The following is a 19,314-nucleotide window of genomic DNA, read 5'->3' on the forward strand; positions in this document are numbered from 1 at the left end:
AAAATTGATAGGGAGAGAGCATTAAGGATATCTCTCTGATAGGAGAAGGAAGGGAAGGGGTTGGGGAACTGGAGGAAAAGAAACAGGGATAGGAAAAGGTTAAAAGTTCCACTATTGTCACTATATGTTATATTTAGAATGTAACATAAATGAAATTCTTTAACTTGTGTACTGTAAGGCAGACAGAGAATCACCACTTGAAGCAGAGAGACGGGGAAGGGGTTTAATGGAGAAATTGATGTTAATGCTGTCTAGCTGCAGAGTGCCCAGACCGAATGCAAAATGTTGCTCCTCCATTTTGTGGGTGGCCTTGGTTTGGCAGTGAATGGGGCCATGAAGAGACATGTTAGTATGGGAATGGTAAGTGGAATTGAAATTGTAGGCCTGAAACTTTGGTTATCCTTTACTTCCTATGGATGCTGTGTGACCTGCTAAGTTTCCAGAGCATGTCTACACTCAACACCAGCCCCTACAGACTTTCTAATTTAATCCCATTTGTCTTCCACCACAATTCCAGTTGCAATGAGAATTCATTTATGGCAATGATCACAGCATGAAGCAGCTGTATTCCAATGGAAAACACTTACTGGATGGAGTTTTCAATGCGGTTAATTGTGAGGAATGCAGCCAAGTTTGCCGTGTAAGAGGATATGACGATCAGCGCAAAGAGCCACCAAACTCCCATCATCATTCGTGTAGCTAAGGTGGTGTAAGGAACCTCTCCACCTGTAGCAAGGAGAGAAATAGACAGCAAATAAACATTTCTTGCTGTTAAAAAAAAATCAATCGACCATGTCCACACACGAGAAATACAAAAACTGTGCATGTCTGAAATGTTGACGACCACTTCCATCAATGAATACTAAATGGCGAATCAATGAATGCACATTGAATGGTGGAGCAGGCTTGGGATGGGGTGGGGGGGGGGGGGGGGGTGGGAATAAGGGCTTACTCCTGCTCAAAATAGCAATTTTTTTGTCTCCTTGTTTTTTATTGTTTATTTGAAACAGCCAGAATTTTAAGCCTGCCAACAGTCAGGCTCTGTCAGGGTGCTTTTGGGCTCTTTGAAAGAATTCTAATTCTGTTCATGTTAGTTAAATGGCTCTTGGAATAGAATGCATATTTCCACTTGGAGTACTTCAAAGATGATTTAGAAACACTTGTGAAATAGGTTTACGAGGACGATGCTAGAACTGACAGGATGCAATTATCAATAGACACTGAACGAGTGAGGATGTTTTCTCCTGAAAAGTTCATCACAATTCTTTAATTTAAGAGTTTTAAAAGTTTAAATGTAAGAAATGGCTACATTGAAAAGACCTGAACTAGCAAGCATAATATCAAAGTAGGTAATAATAAACCCAATTAGGAGTTTTGGTGAATCGACTGCACAAAAAAAATGGTATGGTGGTGAAATTCACTATAGTATAGAGTTAGTGTGGAAAAGAGCACTAATTTCATTCAATTCTGACTTGAAACATGAACTCAGTCTCTCTTCCACAGTCAAGCTGCTGACTGTTTCCAGTGTTTTCTGTTTTTATTTTAGTTTGATGAAATATGAAGGAAAACCAAGCAGAATGCAACCGAGGCAAACTCCTGTGGATAGAAGAAACACCGTTCAAGACAGGTAAGGTCAGATGGCTTGTTTCCATTCTGTAATTTCTATGTCATTCCATGTAACATAATTGCAAACATCAGATCTTTTTACCTCAAGGGTAATTTGAAGTGTCTTGTGACGGGAATGCAAAAACAGGCAAACGAAGAAGAGAAGCAATTAAATGCTTATGAGCCATTTCACACAATTACAGAAATTTTGCAATTCAGTTCAGCATTAATTTGACATTCTCAGGTATTCTTGCGAACATAATGCTCAGAGTTTGAGTTGCCTTGGCCAATGCTTGTATCAAAGATTATATAATTAATGTTATATTTATTGGTATGAAACACAGCCAACAATGTCCTAAATAACTCATTGGCAGTGAATTGCGTACACTCCTTTCAAACTTGCAAACTTTAATACAAAGGAAGAGGAGGAAGGCATAGAGGAACACTACCATGACTGATAGGTACAGGGAAAGACTACCACCGCTGGCAGACACAGGGGAACACTACCACCACTGACGGGCACAGGGAAACACTATCACCACTGACGGGCACAGAGGAACACTACCACCACTGACAGGTACAGGGGAACCCTACCACAACTGAGAGGAACAGGGTAACACTACCACCGCTGACAGGCACAGGAGAACACTACCACCGCTGACAGGCACAGGAGAACACTACCACCGCTGAGATGAACAGGAGAAAATTACAACCACTGACAGGCACAGGGGAACACTACCACTGCTGACAGATACAGGGTAACATTACCACCGCTGACAGGCACAGTGGAACACTACCACTGCTGACAGGCACAGGGTAACCCTACCACCACTGACAGACAGTGGAACACTACCACTGCTGATGGGCACAAAGGAACACTACCACCACTAACAGGCACAAAGGAACACTACCACCACTGACACGCACAGGGAAACACTACCACTGCTGTCAGGTACAGGGGAAAACTACCACCACTGACGGGAATAGAGGGACATTACCACCACTAACAGGCACAAAGGAACACTACCACCACTAACAGGCACAAAGGAACACTACCACCACTAACAGGCACAAAGGAACACTACCACCACTAACAGGCACAAAGGAACACTACCACCACTAACAGGCACAAAGGAACACTACCACCACTAACAGGCACAAAGGAACACTACCACCACTAACAGGCACAAAGGAACACTACCACCACTAACAGGCACAAAGGAACACTACCATCACTAACAGGCACAAAGGAACACTACCACCACTAACAGGCACAAAGGAACACTACCACCACTAACAGGCACAAAGGAACACTACCACCACTAACAGACACAAAGGAACACTACCACCACTGACACGTACAGGGAAACACTACCACTGCTGTCAGGTACAGGGGAAAACTACCACCACTGACGGGTACAGGGGAACACTACCACCACTGATGGGTACAGGGGAACACTTCCACCACTGACGGCTCCCATCCAAGCTGCACGCCATCCTGTCTTGAAAATATATATATTTTTCCTGGTTTGAAGTTCTGGATAATCCAACCCTCCCAACGTTGTGATAGTCCCTTCACTGCAAAGACTCACTTGAAGCGGTAGATTGCTTCCCAAGGGCAATGTAGGGCAGGAAATCAATGTTGCCTTTGCCAAAACAAAACTTACAACCCAACAATGAATTGAATTGCCTTGTGTGAATATAAATGGAGAGATAACATCTAAAATATATGAGGCTGCAGATGCTTGAAATGTGGAATAAAAACAGAACATGCTTCAAGAACTCGAACGATGATCTGGAACCAGTGGAGAGAGAAATGCAGATAACATTTCAGGGCAATAAGCTTCAAACAGAACAATAATAATAGAGATTGCAGGAAAGAGTTAAGGTAGAACATCATCTAATCATATTTCTAATTTTAGGTAATTCTACTTCTCATAGCAGGGGATTGACACATGTTCCCCATGACACAGTCATGATTTAAAGATGTGTTGATATGATTTGACTTGAACATGATTGGACTAATGACCAATTTTAACTTGGTTCATTCTTTTCAATACATATTCATCTGATGTGTCCATTATTCCTTTAATCATATTTCTGGCTTCTAACCACAAATTCAGTACCCACTAGAGAAACAACGGGACAGAGCTTGAATTTTACGCCATTCACCTCTCTCTCTCGGCCAGTACCACCTCCACTTGTATCATTCAGTTTCCTGTGTGTCACTGACATACCTCTGATCCCTCCTGTCCCTGTCCCATCTTTGCAAAATAAAACATGCTTGCTCTCTCATGTTTCCAGTTGTGGTATGAAGGATCATAAACATAAATCACTACCCCTCCGCTGATGCTGTCTGACTAATTAAGTATTGGCTGCTTTTTTATGGTTTTATTTCAACATCTACAGATTTTTTTTGTTGCTTTTATTTGTGTGGAAACTGGCAATCTTCAGGCCTAAAGAACATTTATGAAAGATTTTTTTTTTAAAAATGACAATGCCATATGGCATTTACATATTGCATGTCTCTGCATCATCAATTTAGCCCTTTGAACTTAAAACATAGAACTGTCCAGCACAATATGGATCCTTTGGCCCACAATGTTGTGCCAACCTACACCAAAACAATCTAACCCTTCCCTCCCAAATGGCACATAACCTTCCACATTTCATACATCCATGGTCATATATGAATCTAAAATGTCCCAATAGTTCCAGCTTCAATCACCATCCCGTGCAATGCATTCCAAGCACCCACCACTCTCTGTGCAAACAAAAACCACCTCTGATTACTCCTCTAAGCTTTCCTACACCCACCTTAAATAATTATTGACTAGCAATGGTCTTCCTAGATTTGGCAAAGGGTGTCAGTTGCCCACCTCATCCCTGCCATTTGTGGTCGAGCAATTTAAATAGAAGGCTTCTGTGAATCATTTATGGTTTTTTTTTTAAAACACAGAAATTCTGCAATATTTCCATAATGAAGACCTGCCATTAAGCTGTCATTTAGACTGAAATGAGCAAAGGCTGCATTTTTCCAGGTCAGTGTGGGTTTTTATCCAGCAAGCCAGCATTATGGGAGAGAAAGAGGCGAGACATTTAACTCCACTGCGTTGACACCTACTGTGATGTATAACATGTGCATCTGAAATATCCTTTGAAACAAAAATGGCAGTAGATCTTGATGTGCTTATGCTACTAGCCGTGAACATGTATACCACTCTTTGAGTGCAGGCTAATTTCCTGCGCATCATTTACGACTTCACGATGCACAGATGTGAGCAACATATTCATACGATCAGAAATACACTGGAGAAGAATTCGAAGAGAAGCAGGGAGCAGTTTGAGGCAGAAAGGCACGTGGACCTTAGACGCCGTAAACAGAGACGTTTCCTTTGTGTGAGGCAATTCACGCTGCTGTTGGATAGAAAAATGAGGAGGAGAGAGAGACCACATGGGCCTGTGATCTGTTCTAATGTCCTAACCAATTTTGATGAAGGTGAGTGGAGGGGTCATTTATGTATGTCTCAGGGCAATTTTGACTTTATGTTGGAACTCTGAGCCACACTTCAGGCGCAAGACAACAAACTGGCGACAGCCTCTGGAGCCTCAGCTTAGACTCACCGTTGATTTGTGGTGGTATGCTACCCCTTGTAAATATTGATCCATAAGTTGTATTTTGGTGTCAGTCTGGCCACTGTGTGTGTGTGTGTGTGTGTGTGTGTGTGTGTGTGTGTTTGTGTGTGTGTGCGCGTGCGTGCGTGGGGGTACACCAATTTACTGGAACATTGAAGAGGGCCCTATTTAAATATTTTGTTGACCTGCCAAGTGGTGCATGACTTCAGGAGCCAATGGATGAATTTGCAGAATAGGGATATTCTGCAAATTCCCATCATCACCCCTCATAAGGACCCACTTGCCTACTATAATTGGAAAGGCTGGGACTCCATTGTTCTTCAGACTGTTATCAAATACAACTACTGGTAAGAATCATGCCCTGAGTTGCAATTATTGCTCTTTATCAATTAATGACTTTTTGTTACTTCAGCTTCATAGATGTGCATGTGGGTTGGTCTGATCGCACCCATAATGCTCGAGTTTTAGCCAACTCATCCATCTACAGAAAGGTTGAGGATCAAGGCAGTACCTATTCCCACATGAAGCAAGTTAATATACCCCACTGTACAGTAATTTATGTGCTGTTCAATCAATCAGTCAAACGTGTTTTTAATGACAGTGAAATGTTCATATCTTTAAACCCAGTGAATGGTTGACCAAGTCTACTTCAAATGACACTCATGACAAGTCAAAGGGTCAGGTTCAATCCTGTTAATGTAAAATGACCACTAGAAAACATTGGTTTACTGATTGTGATCTCAGAGGTTGCATAAGGTACTTATACATCTACATTCTTCTGCCCACAGAAATCCAAAACTGTTAAAGGAGTGGAAAACCCTGTGCATCTAATTAGAGAACCAGCTTACCCCCTCAGGAAATGTCGATGAAGGGGTTCACTAACCACCATGCACTCAATCAATGACAGTGTAGCTTTAACGTCCATTTGATCTCGGCAAGGATGGCGGTGCAAAATGCTTTCGGATATCTCAAAGGTTGCTGGAGGTGCCTGGCCAAGCGACTTGATATTTGTACCACTTTTGTATCAGATGTTGTTGTTGCCTATTGTGTTCTACACAATAAATGTGAGATCATCAAGGAATGGTTCTTTCCTGAGTGGAACACTGATCTACCCAATATCACTGAGGGGCCTGATCGGGTCACTTATCAGGATGCACAAACATACAGTCACCAGGCAATCCATGAGGCAATTATGTCCCTTCAGTAAGAAATTTAAGCTCATAAATGACAGATTTTTAAAGCATATATTGTATCTGTCTAAGTATTGTAGTGAAAAGGAGACATCAAATAAAAAACTTTTAGTTCAACTGCACTCAACTATTTACAACTGTGCAAATAAAGATTTCATTCAACTCCTTATCACTATTTACAAATGTGCAATAAAACAACTCAGATTAAGGACAATCAGCCAGGAGATCATCAAGTTATGTGAATCCTCCTAAGAGACTCATTGAGCAAATCTAAATACTCCTGTTATAGAATGAAGTGGTGCTATGTTATTTACTTTTCAAGTTTTAGTGTATGAAAATGTGAACAAACAAAACACGTTTTAACAATGTTGATAATAATGAAAATGTAAGTTCTTGCTGTTAAAGTTAAAATTGCAGAGTGATACAAAGAAAATATGTTAGTTAAAAGTAAGATGCTTTTGCTTTAAGAAAGGGAGATGTAATGATAATGATCATGTTTGAATGGCCATTAACAAGGTCTTAAGGATCATAGTTCCTGTTTGATTGGTTGCCAGCAGGGGGCTCACACAGATGGAGAGACTGCTACAGGAGAGATCTGTAATGGAGGCTTGCAGCCCCATGGCATGCCTCATGGGCTGTTTACATCAACTTTAAAGTAAAAACCTTTTCCTTCATCCATGTGCTGTCTAAGAACTCACACATATGAATACAAGATGAAACACCTGGGACTTGTCCTGAGCAAAGCCCTGGTCTTTCATTTTTTGAGCTATCCTGTCTAATAATGGCTCATCCTTCACCATGCCCTTTATATGGCGATTTATTTTGCTCTCATCTTGGAAGGTGAGGATCTCATTGATCTTGAATCACTCCAGTTGGCAGACATGATGGTCATTGGTTTAAAATTTTCAAATCTAACACTGTAACATTGTGCATCTAAACCATAAAACAATTACAGCACAGAAACAGATCATTTCAACCTCTCTAGTCTGCCCCAAACTAAGTATTCTCCTCTAGTCCCACCTACCTACACCTTGCCCATAACTCTCCATTCCCCTCCTATCCATATCCCAATCCAATTTTTCTTTAAATGACAAAATTTACCCTGCCGCCACTACTTCTCGCAGAAGATCATTCCATACAGCCACCACTCTCTGAGTAAAGAAGTTCCCCCTCATGTTACTTCTAAACTTTTTGCCCCTTAACTCTTAACTCATGACCTCTTGTTTCAATCTCACCTACTCTCAATGGAAAAAGCTTATCCACATCAACTCTCTCTATCCCTCTCATAATCTTAAATACCTCTATCAAATCCCCTCAATCTTCTAAACTCCAAAAAATAAAGATTTAATTTGCTCAATCATTCTTTGTAATCGAGTTTCTGAAATCCAGGTAACATTTTTTGTAAATCTTCTCTCCCTTCTGATAATTCAGTGACCAGAACTGCACACAGTACTCTAAATTTGGCCTCACCAATGCCTTGAACAGTCTCAACATCACCCCCAACTCCTGTATTCTATACTTTGATTTATAAAGGCCAGCATACTAAAAGCCTTCTTCACATGAGATTCTACCTTCAGGGAATGATGAACCATTATTCCTAGATCTTTCTGCTCCACTGCATTCCTCAGTGCCCTCTCATTTACTATGTATATCCTGTTTTGTTTATTGCTTCCAAAATGAAGCACTTCACACTTCTCAGCATTAAACTCCATCTGCCATCTTTCAGCCCACTCTTGTAAGCAGTCCAAATCCTTCTGCAATCTTTGAAAACTTTCTTCATTATCCACAATTCCACCTATTTTAGTATCATCTCCATATTTACTCATCCAATTTACCACCCCATCATCCAGATCATTAATGTAAATGATAAACAACAAAGGACCCAATACAGAACCCTGAGGCACACTGCTAGTCACCATCCTCCAACCTGACAACTATCCACTACAACTCTCCGACATCTCCCAGTCACTGATGAATCTATTTGACTATCTCAAAATTAATACCTAATGACTGAACCCTCCTAACTAACCTTCCATGCGGAACCTTATGGAAGGCCTTACTGAAGTCCATATAGACAACATCCATTGCTCTACCCTCATCAACATTCCTAGTCACCTCTTCAAAAAATTAAACGAGATTGGTCAAACATGACCTTTCACGCACAAACCTGTGTTGAGTGTTCCTGGTCAGAACCTCTCCAGATACTTATATATACTACCTCTAAGAATGTTGTCCATTAATTTACCTATGACAGATGTTAAACTTACAGGCGATAATTGCTATGCTTGATCATCGAACCCTTTTTAAACAAAGAAACCATATATGCAATATGCAAATCCTCCGGAACTATACTCATCTCTACTGACAGACATTTGTAAAACCACTGTCAAAGCCTCTGCTATTTCATCACTAACTTCTCTCAAGGTCCTGGGGAAAATCCCATCGGGACCAGGAGACTTATCTACCTTAATATGCTTTAAAAGCTCCAGTATTTACTCTTTCTTAATCACTATAGTTTCCATAATTTTTCTCTTTGCTTCCTTTAGCCTGCACAATTCAATATCCTTCTCCTTAGTGAATACCGAAGAAAATAAATTGTTCAAGATCTCCCCCATCTCTCTTAGCTCCACATTCAGTTGTCCACTCTGATTCTTTAATGGACCAATTTTATCTCTTACTCTCTATTTGCTATTAATATTTTTGTAGAAACCTTTTGGACTTATTTTCACCCTACTTGCTATAGCCACCTCGTACCTTCTTTTAGCTTTTCTAACTTCTTTCTTAAGATTCTTTTTATATTCGATGTATTCTCCGAACATCTTTTTTCCTTGTTTCTTATACTTATTTTTTCGAACCAAATTTCCAATATCCCTTGAAAACCATGGCTCTCTCAAACTTTTGACCCTATCTTTTATCCTGACAAAAACATAAAGATTTTGTACCCTCAAAATCTTACCTTTAAAAGACCTCCATTTCTCTACTACATCCTGTCCATAAAACAAATGGTCTCAATCTACTCCTCGTAAATTCATTTGCATCTTCTCAAACCTAGCTTTTCCCCACTTGTAAGCCTCAGCCCTAGGCCCTGACCTATCCCTTTCCATAATTACATTAAAGCTAATGGCACAATGAGCACTGGACCCAAAGTGCTTCCCAACACATCAGCTGACCCATCTCATTCCCCATCAAAAGATTCAACACTGCCCCTTCTCTAGTTGGTACCTTTACATATTGCTGTAAAAAATTATCCTGCTCACATTTTACAAACTCCAAACTCCAAACCACCCAGACTTTTCACAGATTGGGTTTCTCAATCTATATTTGGAAAATTAAAATCTCCCACAATCACAACCCTGTGCTTATTACAAATATCTGAAATCTCCCAACAAATTTGCTCCTCTAGTTCTTGTTCCCCATTAGGTGATCTATAATACACCCTTATAAGTCTCACTACCCCTTTCCCATTCCTCAATTCCACCCAAATTGCCTCCCTTGACGAGCCCTCTAACCTATCTTGCATCAGCACCGCTGTAATATTTTCCCTGACAAGCAATGCTACACCACCCCCTCTTATTCTATCACACCAAAAGCAACAAAATCCATGAATAGTTAGCTGCCAATCACATCTCTCCTGCAACCGTGTTTCATTAATCGTTATCACGTCATATTTCCAAGTGTCAATCCATACCCTCAGCTCATCCACCTTCCTTACAATGTTCCTCACATTAAAATATATGCATTTCAGAGATTTCTCACTTCTTTTTACCCCTATCTTTACAAACAACTCTATTATGCTCTTTTTCTATCATCTCCCCTCCATCTTCGCACAGAGCATCTCCCTTCTCTATCACCTGCCTTTCCACCATCGCACACTATCTACAAGCTTTCTCTGTTTGCAATCTAATCTTCTCCTTGCTGTTCCCCTCCACTTGGTTCCCTCCCCCCAGCCATTTTAGTTTAAAGTGTCCTGAGTAGCCTTATCAAATGTCCCCACCAGGATCCTGGTCCCCTTGGGATTCAAGTGAAACCCGTCTTTTCTGTACGTCTCACCTCCCCCAAAAAATGGACCAGGTGATCCAAAAACTGGAATTCCTGCCCCTTGCTCCACCCCTTAAGGCATGTTTTTATCCTTAACCTCATTCTATTCCTGCTCTCACTGTCGTGTGGCACAGGCAGTAATCCCGAGATTATTCCCTTTGCAGTCCTTCCCTACCTTACTCCCTGTACTCACTTTTCAGGACCTCTTCACTCTTCCTCCCTACGTCATTAGGACCTACATGTACCATGACCTCTAGCTCATCTCCCTCTCATTTTAAGATACCTTGGGCATGAACAGCAACGTCCCGGACCCTGGCACCAGGGAGGAAAACCACCATCTGGCTCTCCTTACTGTGTCTACAGAATTTCCTATCTGTTCTCCTAACCATTGAGTCCCTTATGAATACTGCTCTTCTCTTCCTTTCCCTAACCACCTGAGTTACAGAGGTTGAACCTGTGCCAGAGGTACAGCCACTGTTGCTTCCCCCCCCAAAGTACTCAAAGAGGAGTACTTATTATTGAGGGCTACACCCACAGGTGTCCTCTCTAGCACCTTACTTTTCTCCTTCCCTCTCCTAACTGTGACCCACTTATCGTCCTCCTAAGGCTCTGGTGTGACCACTTGGCTGTAACTCCTGTCTATGGCATCCTCATTTTTCTCATCGAGCTGGAATGCCAGAAGCACCTTTTACACTGCCGGTGTTCCATTAATTTTACTAGGTCCTTTGCTGGAAAAAAGCCAGGACTGGAATGACCCCCCTCCCCTCCATTTTGTCTTGGTGCTTTTTACACAGCAGACAGAGTGGGAAAAAGAAAATATCCTGGAACGAAAGGGCAGTATATAAAGCATAAGAGACACAGCACATCATTTCAGCCTCTCTACACTAATGGTTATTAGCAATTTTAATGTTACCTTGTGAGAACAGAACACTCTCCTTTCCACTGTCACCTCTGCCTAACAGTTTGATTGCTCTTTATTTTAATAAGGTACATTGCAGTCTTGACTGCAAATGTGTTTTGATGTTGCTGGCCTCGTTACTTGACATTCATCAGCATTACAGGTAATTAGCCAATAACCAAGCTCATCTCCAATTGTCAAGTGGCTCTAGATTCTTTTGGATAATTAGCTCTTCAAGACAACTTGCATTCCAGCATTATCCAGCAACAGCTGCCAATATTCATATTGAGTGTTATGTAATAATTTGTAACACTGAATGATCACATGGAAAATGTGCAGAACCTGTCACAGCAATCATCAGATGTTAGTCAAGCATTTATTCTGACTCATTAATTATTTTCAGCATTATTCTTTAACGCATAAACCCTGCCATTTATGATAATAAGTATTTATTCCATATTTATATCTGCAAGTATTTCAGTAACTCTCTCTGCTTCTCTGGCCTTCATTAACTTTACAATTGATCAAGGTCTCTGGAACAGATTGAGCTGAAACAATGTTGTTCACCATTGACCCAACCACAGCGAATTGCTGAATCCCTGATACCTGGATCTCAACATGTCTCAGAATCTACACCTAAAGGTGCCTGAAATGAGCTGAGGAATCAAGTGCTGGTTCATCTGATATCCAATTATCCTGCTCTACTGTCCCAATAACCTAAATGCCAAGTTTAAATTCAAGTTTCCATGCTAAATCTAATCCAGGACCTCTGCAAGATCTATCTGCCCTGTTGAAATATTTTTTTTGCACTTTGTGAATATTTATTTATCCATCCCTTTATATTTATTATCTCCTTCTGCCTATTGGTAGATGAATTTATACTCGTGGTTTTAGTGTATCTATTGTAACTGTGTGGCTGCAACAAATAAGACATTCAGAGCATCTGCACACTGTATATGATAATAAATGATCATATTCATATTGTTTATCATCACATTTACTAAATCAGTGAGAAAATTATTTCTGTGAGCAATCCAGCTAGTCCAGCCATACATAGTACAGCAAATAAAAACACATTTTAGAGTACAGGGTTACAGAGAGAAGTCAAGTTTATTGTCATTTGATTGTACAAGTACCACCCAATGAAATTGTGCTCTCCGGTCCTCAGAGCAAAATATGCAGACACACAATCAGACATAATGCACATACAGTCAAATAATACATATGCAGCACAAGTATTTTATCTATAATAATAAATATATTTTGTACAAATGAGAGTCTCGGATGGTTAGTGTGAGCAGTTCCTTTGGTCGTTCATCAGTCTCACTGTCCTTGGGAAGAAGCTGCTCCTCAGCCTGGTGGTGCTGGCTCTGATTCCCCTGCATTTCTTCCCTGATGGGAGAAGCTTAAAGCAGCTGTGTGAATGGTGGAAGGGGTCCTCGATGATTTTGCGCGCCCTCTTCAGACAATGATCCTGGTAGATCACGTCGATAGGGGGAAGGGAGGCTCCAGTGATCCTCTCTGCCACTCTTATCGTCCTGTGGTTTGGCTTCCAATTCATTTCTCTACAACAACCATACCACACTGATGCAGTCAGTCAGGAGTTCCCATAGAAGGTTGACATAATGGTGGCCGGTAGCCTCGCCCGTTTCAGTCTTCTCAGGAACTGCAGTGACTCTCGTGCCTTTCTGACAAGTGAGGAGATGTTGAGTGTTCACAATAGGTGAACTCCAAGGAACGTGGAGCTCTTCACTCTCTCTACTACAGAGTGTGAGTGGAGTGTGATCATTCCTGGTCCTCCTGAAGTCTACAATCATTTCCTTCGTCTTGTCCATACTGAGACTCAGGTTGTTACTTTTGCACCATTTCACGAGATTTTCCACCTCTTCTCTGTAGTGGGACTCATTGTTGTTGCTGATGAGGGCAACGACTGTTGTGTCATCTGCAAACTCGATGACTGTTGGAGTTGGGTCTGGTGTTGCAGTCGTGAGTTAGTTGCCTGAACAGGAGCAGGCTGAGCACACAGCCCTGAGGTGCATCAGGGCTCAGTGTGATGGTGTGTAATATTCTGTTACTGTCTCGGACAGACTGTGGTCAGGAACACAGAAACATAGAAAATAGGAACAGGAGGATGCCATTCAGCAGTTTGAGCTTGCTCCACCATTCAATATAATCATGACTGATGCGACCATTTTTAAAGTGCCCTATTCCTGCTTTATCTCCATACCCTTTGATTCCTTTTGCCAATAGGACCATATCCAATTCCCTTTTGAATATCTGATGAACCGAACTCAGCAACATTCTGCGGAAGGGAGTTCACACCTCTGAGTGAAAACACTCCTTCAGAATTTGGCTTACCCTTTTTTCTTAGATTGTGAATTCCTCAATGTAAGGAATATTCTTCCTGCATCTACCCTGTCTAAACCTGTCGAATTTTATATGTCTCAATGAAAATTCCACTGAGTATAACCTTTTTCTCAGACCTGCCAACCCAGGGATCTGTGTAGTGAACCTTTGTGCACCTCCTTCAAGAGCAGGGGTGGGGGGGGGGAATGGTGGGGAGACCTGCAATGGGAGAGGGTGCAAAATAAAATTCGTGTGAAGTTTGTTCAGGAGTCTGGTAGTATTCCTAGCCCTGTGAAGAAATGTGAGCAGAAGGATAAACATCACTTATTTTACCTTTCAAAGTTTTCTATTATTTGCACTCTTCCTAGGTTATGATTAGTTATATTTTCTCAAATTTTTAATGTTTTAAATTAAACCAAAAGGTTACACAGATGTAGTTGAACAATAGCCACTTCAGGTGTTCTGATAGAAGATTAGGCACCTGCAGATGTGGCTAGAGGAGTTCAGCTAGCATGTTTAGGTGGTCATGGAATGGACGGCTTTCTGGCACCTAAATGTGCTAGCTCACTGCTAGTCGTCTAGCAGCAAAAGCCGGCTACTCCGGACAGGTGCCTCGTCCCGCTCACGCTGACCTCACATTATAGCAAAGCGTCAAGACATGCCTTGACTCAAGCATGACTTGACTCCCACTGCTGGTCTCCCCCCGACGGGGTGGGGGGGGGGAATGGTGGGGAGACCTGCAATGGGAGAGGGTGCAAAATAAAATTTGAAAGTCTACTTTAGTTTGGCTTCCTTGTCTCAGGATTCGATGGCTGACGATGTCACCGCGACGTCATCAGCCCGCCTCTTGGCAGCCAGGCCGCTTTTAACTGCCACAATTGAGCAGGATAGTTATACCTCTCGGAGAAGGGTTAGGGGAGTAATCCTCCTGGCGGGCTTTTCTGGTTTCAGATGGCCACCCGACAGCTGCACAGGAGTATCCTGTGCGGCTTTACAGCCGGGCTTTGGGGCCACCTGAAAGCGGCTAATGTGTTACTTTCAGAGACACAAATAATTCCAAAATAGCCAAGTTGGCACAGGGTGTTTAAAATTAGACTTTAAATTTTAAATTTAGAATACAGCACAGCAACAGTTCATTTCAGCCCATGAGGCTGTGTGGCCCAATTACACCCGAATAAACTAAAACCCTCCAGTACGTTTTGAATGGTGGGAGGAAACTGGAGCCCCTGGGGAAAACCCATGCAGACACAGGGAAAATGTATTAACTTCTTACAGACAGTGTAGGATTTGAACCCAGGCCCTGATCGCTGCCGCTGTAACAGCATTGCACTAACAGCTACGTTAACTGTACTGAGATCTCTGGCTGAGGCTGATTGTTCCCTTAAATCCTTGTTTGCCTCTCAGAGATGTTGCATTAGATCTGTCTGCCCACTGCCTCTGGAAGAAATTAGTGCAGAGGCCAGCTTCCCACAGCCACACCACTTACTCTACGTCCATTGCAATAAAGTCACACTAAGGACAACCAGGACTATTCATCAATTGTAAGGGCTTCTTTTGGACAGCTGGCATGAAATGACCAGAACACCTTCATGCAGGTGGGCGCAAAATTCCTGGGTAGGTGCTGTGATGAGGTTGTCATAGCTCATTAATCTTAATCTGGATATGGACTACAGATGTGTGGTATGGGGCAAAGAATCCTCAATGCAACTGTAGCTTGTGATGCCCATCAGAAACCCTAACAGTAAACCCCAGTACCTGCTGCAACTGAATAGATTTTTATCACCCTTAATTCAGGCTTCAGGCATTTGGATAGAACAGAGGTATCAACCAGGGAGAATGGTTAGGATATTTCTACATGATTAACAAGATAAGGTTCCATACTGTATACTGTTTGCTCACTATTAAGGCATCACCAATTTCAGTACCAATGGAATGAATACCTTGGGCTCAAATTAATGTTCTCCCATTAGATAGAAGCACAAGTTTGGCCTTCTGTAAGGGGAGCATTTCAACACCTTCTCCACCTTTTAAAACAACCAGAAAGACATAGCTGTGGTTTACATGACATTTCAAATCTGCCCTGTGACTTCAGGTCAGCTGAATCACTACCCTTGGTCTACTTGTGTGGCTGGAATTAACATATCAATTTAATTTTAGCTGATATCTTAATGCAATGAAGGTTCATCACAGAGTCAAACTTACAAAGGAAATTGAGAGATCAATAATTCTACCCAATGCAGGTTTGATGTCCAGGCAATCATTCATGAGACATTGCACACTGGCAACAGTTCAAAAATGATCCTTACGTGTATTCATCTAATAATCAGAAGGCACACAATAAATGGACTCTTTCACATTGGTGCGCTTGATGACAACAGGTATAAATGATGAGTACCAGAAGGCTATCTTAATCAAAATTGAATATGGTAGTTGTTCTGTTTGACAAAGAATGTGATAAAGTTATATCCAATGATTATCTTCCATTTGATGAACATTGTGGTATAATTATTTTACCTGGCTTGAATACTATGGTGAATGACATAAGGGAAATGTAATTACTTATTCTGGTTTTACATTCTATTGCTTGACGTTGGTAATAGAATATGCTGTTCTACCTGTGACAAAGGCTGCAAAAAAATCAATTAGAGAAAGGAAAAGGCTTGGACATGTTGATATCATACTGAGGGAGCACCACTGTGCATATTATGAAGGTTTCCATGTAGGTTTGTTAAAGTCCTGATATTATTTCAGTGAAATTAGTATGTCAGCAAATTTGACATCATTGGGTTGTGACTTTTGAATTTGAAGTGGACGCCAACCCTATCATCACACTGCAGCTGCCTACAAATGGTATTAGTGAATTGAAGCTGAAGCTGGATGAACCCTGGATCATTTGGGAGGCTACGTTGGACAGGAGTTACAGGGATGCAATCACAACTTAGGAGGCAGGAGGAAGGTAGCTAGGTGACAGTCAGAAGAGGGACCAGTGGGCTGTGTAGTGTACACCTATGTCATTCCTGTCAGCAACAAGTATCTGGGCCAGGCAGCAGCAGCCAGACCAATAGCACCAAGATCTGCTCTGAGTCTCAGAAGGGAAGGGTGAAGTCAGGAAGACCAATAGTCATAGGGGAGATCGATAGTCGGGGGAATAGAAAGGAGAATCGGCAGCCACAAAAAAGACTCCAGGATAGAGTTCTGCCTCACGTGTGTTTAGATCCAGAATGACTCTGAGCAGGTGCATAATATTATTAAAGGGGAGGATGAACAGCCATAGTTGTGGTATATATTGGTATCAATGACAATAGCCAGGAGTGGGGTAGAGGCCCTGCAAAGTAAGTTTAGGGAGTTTGAAAATAGGCTGAAGAGAAGGACCTTCAAGGTGGTCATCTCTGGATTGCTCCCAGAGCCATGAGCTTGGGAAGGTCAGAACAGAAAGATATTTCAGACAAATGTGTGTCTGAAGAGATGGTTCAGGGAGCAGGGTTTCAAATCCTTGTATCATTGGAAACTTTTCTGGGGAAGGGGATGACCTGTATAAGTGGGATAGGTTGCCCCCAAACTCAAGGGGGATCAATATCCTGACAGGGAGGTTTGCTCATGCTTTTGGGGAGATGGGATTTAAACTAAATTCACAGGGTGGGGGGGGGGTGGGAACCAAAGTGAAGAAGGAGAGGAAGAGATAGTTGGTGTATTAGTAGGGACAGCTGGTAGGGAATTTGTGGGAAAGAACATGCAGGTAGGGTAAAATTGCAGCCATGGGAATACTTTAAAATGTACATTACAAATACGCTACATTTTTACATTTAACTCTGTTTCTAACAGGGAGACACTCAAATACAAAAAAAAGGTTTTGTATTTAAAGAACCACATTATAATTAAAAAAAGAGGTGACATAGAATCAGAAGATATAGATTTATTGTGGGTTGAGTTAAGAAATGGCAAGGGTAAAAAGTCATGGTGGCTGTTATATACGGACCTCTAAATAGAAGCTGCGATGTGGACAAAAATTTGCAATAGCATATAGAAAAGGCGTGTCAGAAGGGCAATGTTACAGTTGTCGTGGGGGATTTTAACATGCATGTAGATTGGAAAAACCAGGTTGGGTCTGAATCTCAAGAGAGAGAATTTGTAGAAAGCCTATGAGGGAATCAGCTGAGTGTTGTGTAATGCACCAGAGGTGATGAGAGAGCTTAGACTAAAGGAGCCATTAGACAGCAGTGATCACTGTATGATTGAGTTCAATTTGAGATTTAACAAGGAGAAAATAATGTCAGATGTGTTGGTATTTCAGTGGAGTAAAGGGAATTAGAGTGGCATGAGAGAGGAACTAGCCAAAGTAGATTGGAAGGGGGCACTAGTAGGGACGAAAGCAGAGTAGCAACGGATGATGTTTATGGAAGAAATGGGGAAGGTGCAAGATAAATACATAACAAAAAAGAAATCTTTTCATGGAAAAAAATGTCACAACTGTGGTGAACTCGCGCTCTCAGGTGAGCACCTCCAAGGACCAGCTATTCCCATTACGGCTGCCCCTGCTCTAATGGCTGCCACCCCTTGTGTCAGGGAGTGCTTTTTCTGAAGAAACGGTCAGCACACCCGAGCCCGTTGCCCTGCTAAAGACTCAGCATGCTCCAGCTGTGGAAAGAAGTGACATTGGGCGATGGTCTGTTGCGCGAAGGGAGGTCCGTGGAAATCCATGGCCTGGATCAGATACCAGTCCTAAGCCATCTGCCCCAAACTTGCCCAAAAGTGCCTGCTGCACAACCCGTCACCTTTGGAAACAGCGGAAAAATGCTTGGCAGCCATCTTGCCGCAGCCTGAATTCAAATTCAGCGCCATCATCGTCAGAGGGGGAAGGAGGGTGGCCATCTTGCCATGCCACAAGGTCGGCACCATCTTTCCTACACAGGTCAACTCGGGACAAGGGGGGTCACTCGAGCGAGGAACAAGGCAAACTAGTATTACTGGTCCTCAACCAGAACAGACCTCGCCACCTCAGTAACTCTATAGTAACAGTGAAGGTAAATGAACATTCTACCAAGTGCCTAATCGACATAGGCGCCAAGGAAAGTTTTATAGACTCACGGATGGTACGAAAGTATAACTTAAAAATGTATCCTTCTAATTATCAAATATTCCTCGCATCTCAGTCCCATTCAGTGCATGTAAAAAAACATTGTATAATTCATTTATCTTTTGAAGGGGGAGGGAATTTTGTAAATTTCATCTGCATGTTTTGGATGAATTATGTACTCCAGTACTGTTGGATCTGGACTTCCTGTATCACCTTAAAAGCTTGACCTTGGAGTTTTCCCCCAGTAACATTTCGGAATGGAGGGCCCTCAAAATCAGGACCCACTTGCAGCCTCTCCACGCTGAACATCGGCCCTCCCCCTCTATTCCCAAACCTGTTTGCTGACTGTAAACCCATCGCCACCAAGAGCAGGAGGTATAGCATGGCAGACAGGGAGTTCATAAAGACGGAGACCCAGCGTCTGCTGGAGGAGGGGATCATCGAGCCCAGCACCAGGCCGAGGAGATTGCAAGTGGTGGTGGGAAAAGGGGAAAAGTCCAGGCTATTAATTGACAATTGCCAAACTA

The 19,314-nt window shown here is 42.1% G+C and overlaps 1 protein-coding gene across 1 annotated transcript in view; it reads right to left on the reverse strand.

Moving 5' to 3' along the window:
• Positions 1-19,314, reverse strand: part of grid2 (glutamate receptor, ionotropic, delta 2) — a 411,443-nt gene that overhangs the window by 136,287 nt on the left and 255,842 nt on the right. The window contains exon 11 of the mRNA XM_069923112.1: positions 588-726. Within this exon, the coding sequence (XP_069779213.1) occupies positions 588-726 (139 nt within the window). The remainder of the gene's footprint in view (positions 1-587; positions 727-19,314) is intronic.

The sequence above is a fragment of the Narcine bancroftii genome, chromosome 3, assembly GCF_036971445.1.
Source record: "Narcine bancroftii isolate sNarBan1 chromosome 3, sNarBan1.hap1, whole genome shotgun sequence".
Lineage (NCBI taxonomy): Eukaryota > Metazoa > Chordata > Chondrichthyes > Torpediniformes > Narcinidae > Narcine > Narcine bancroftii.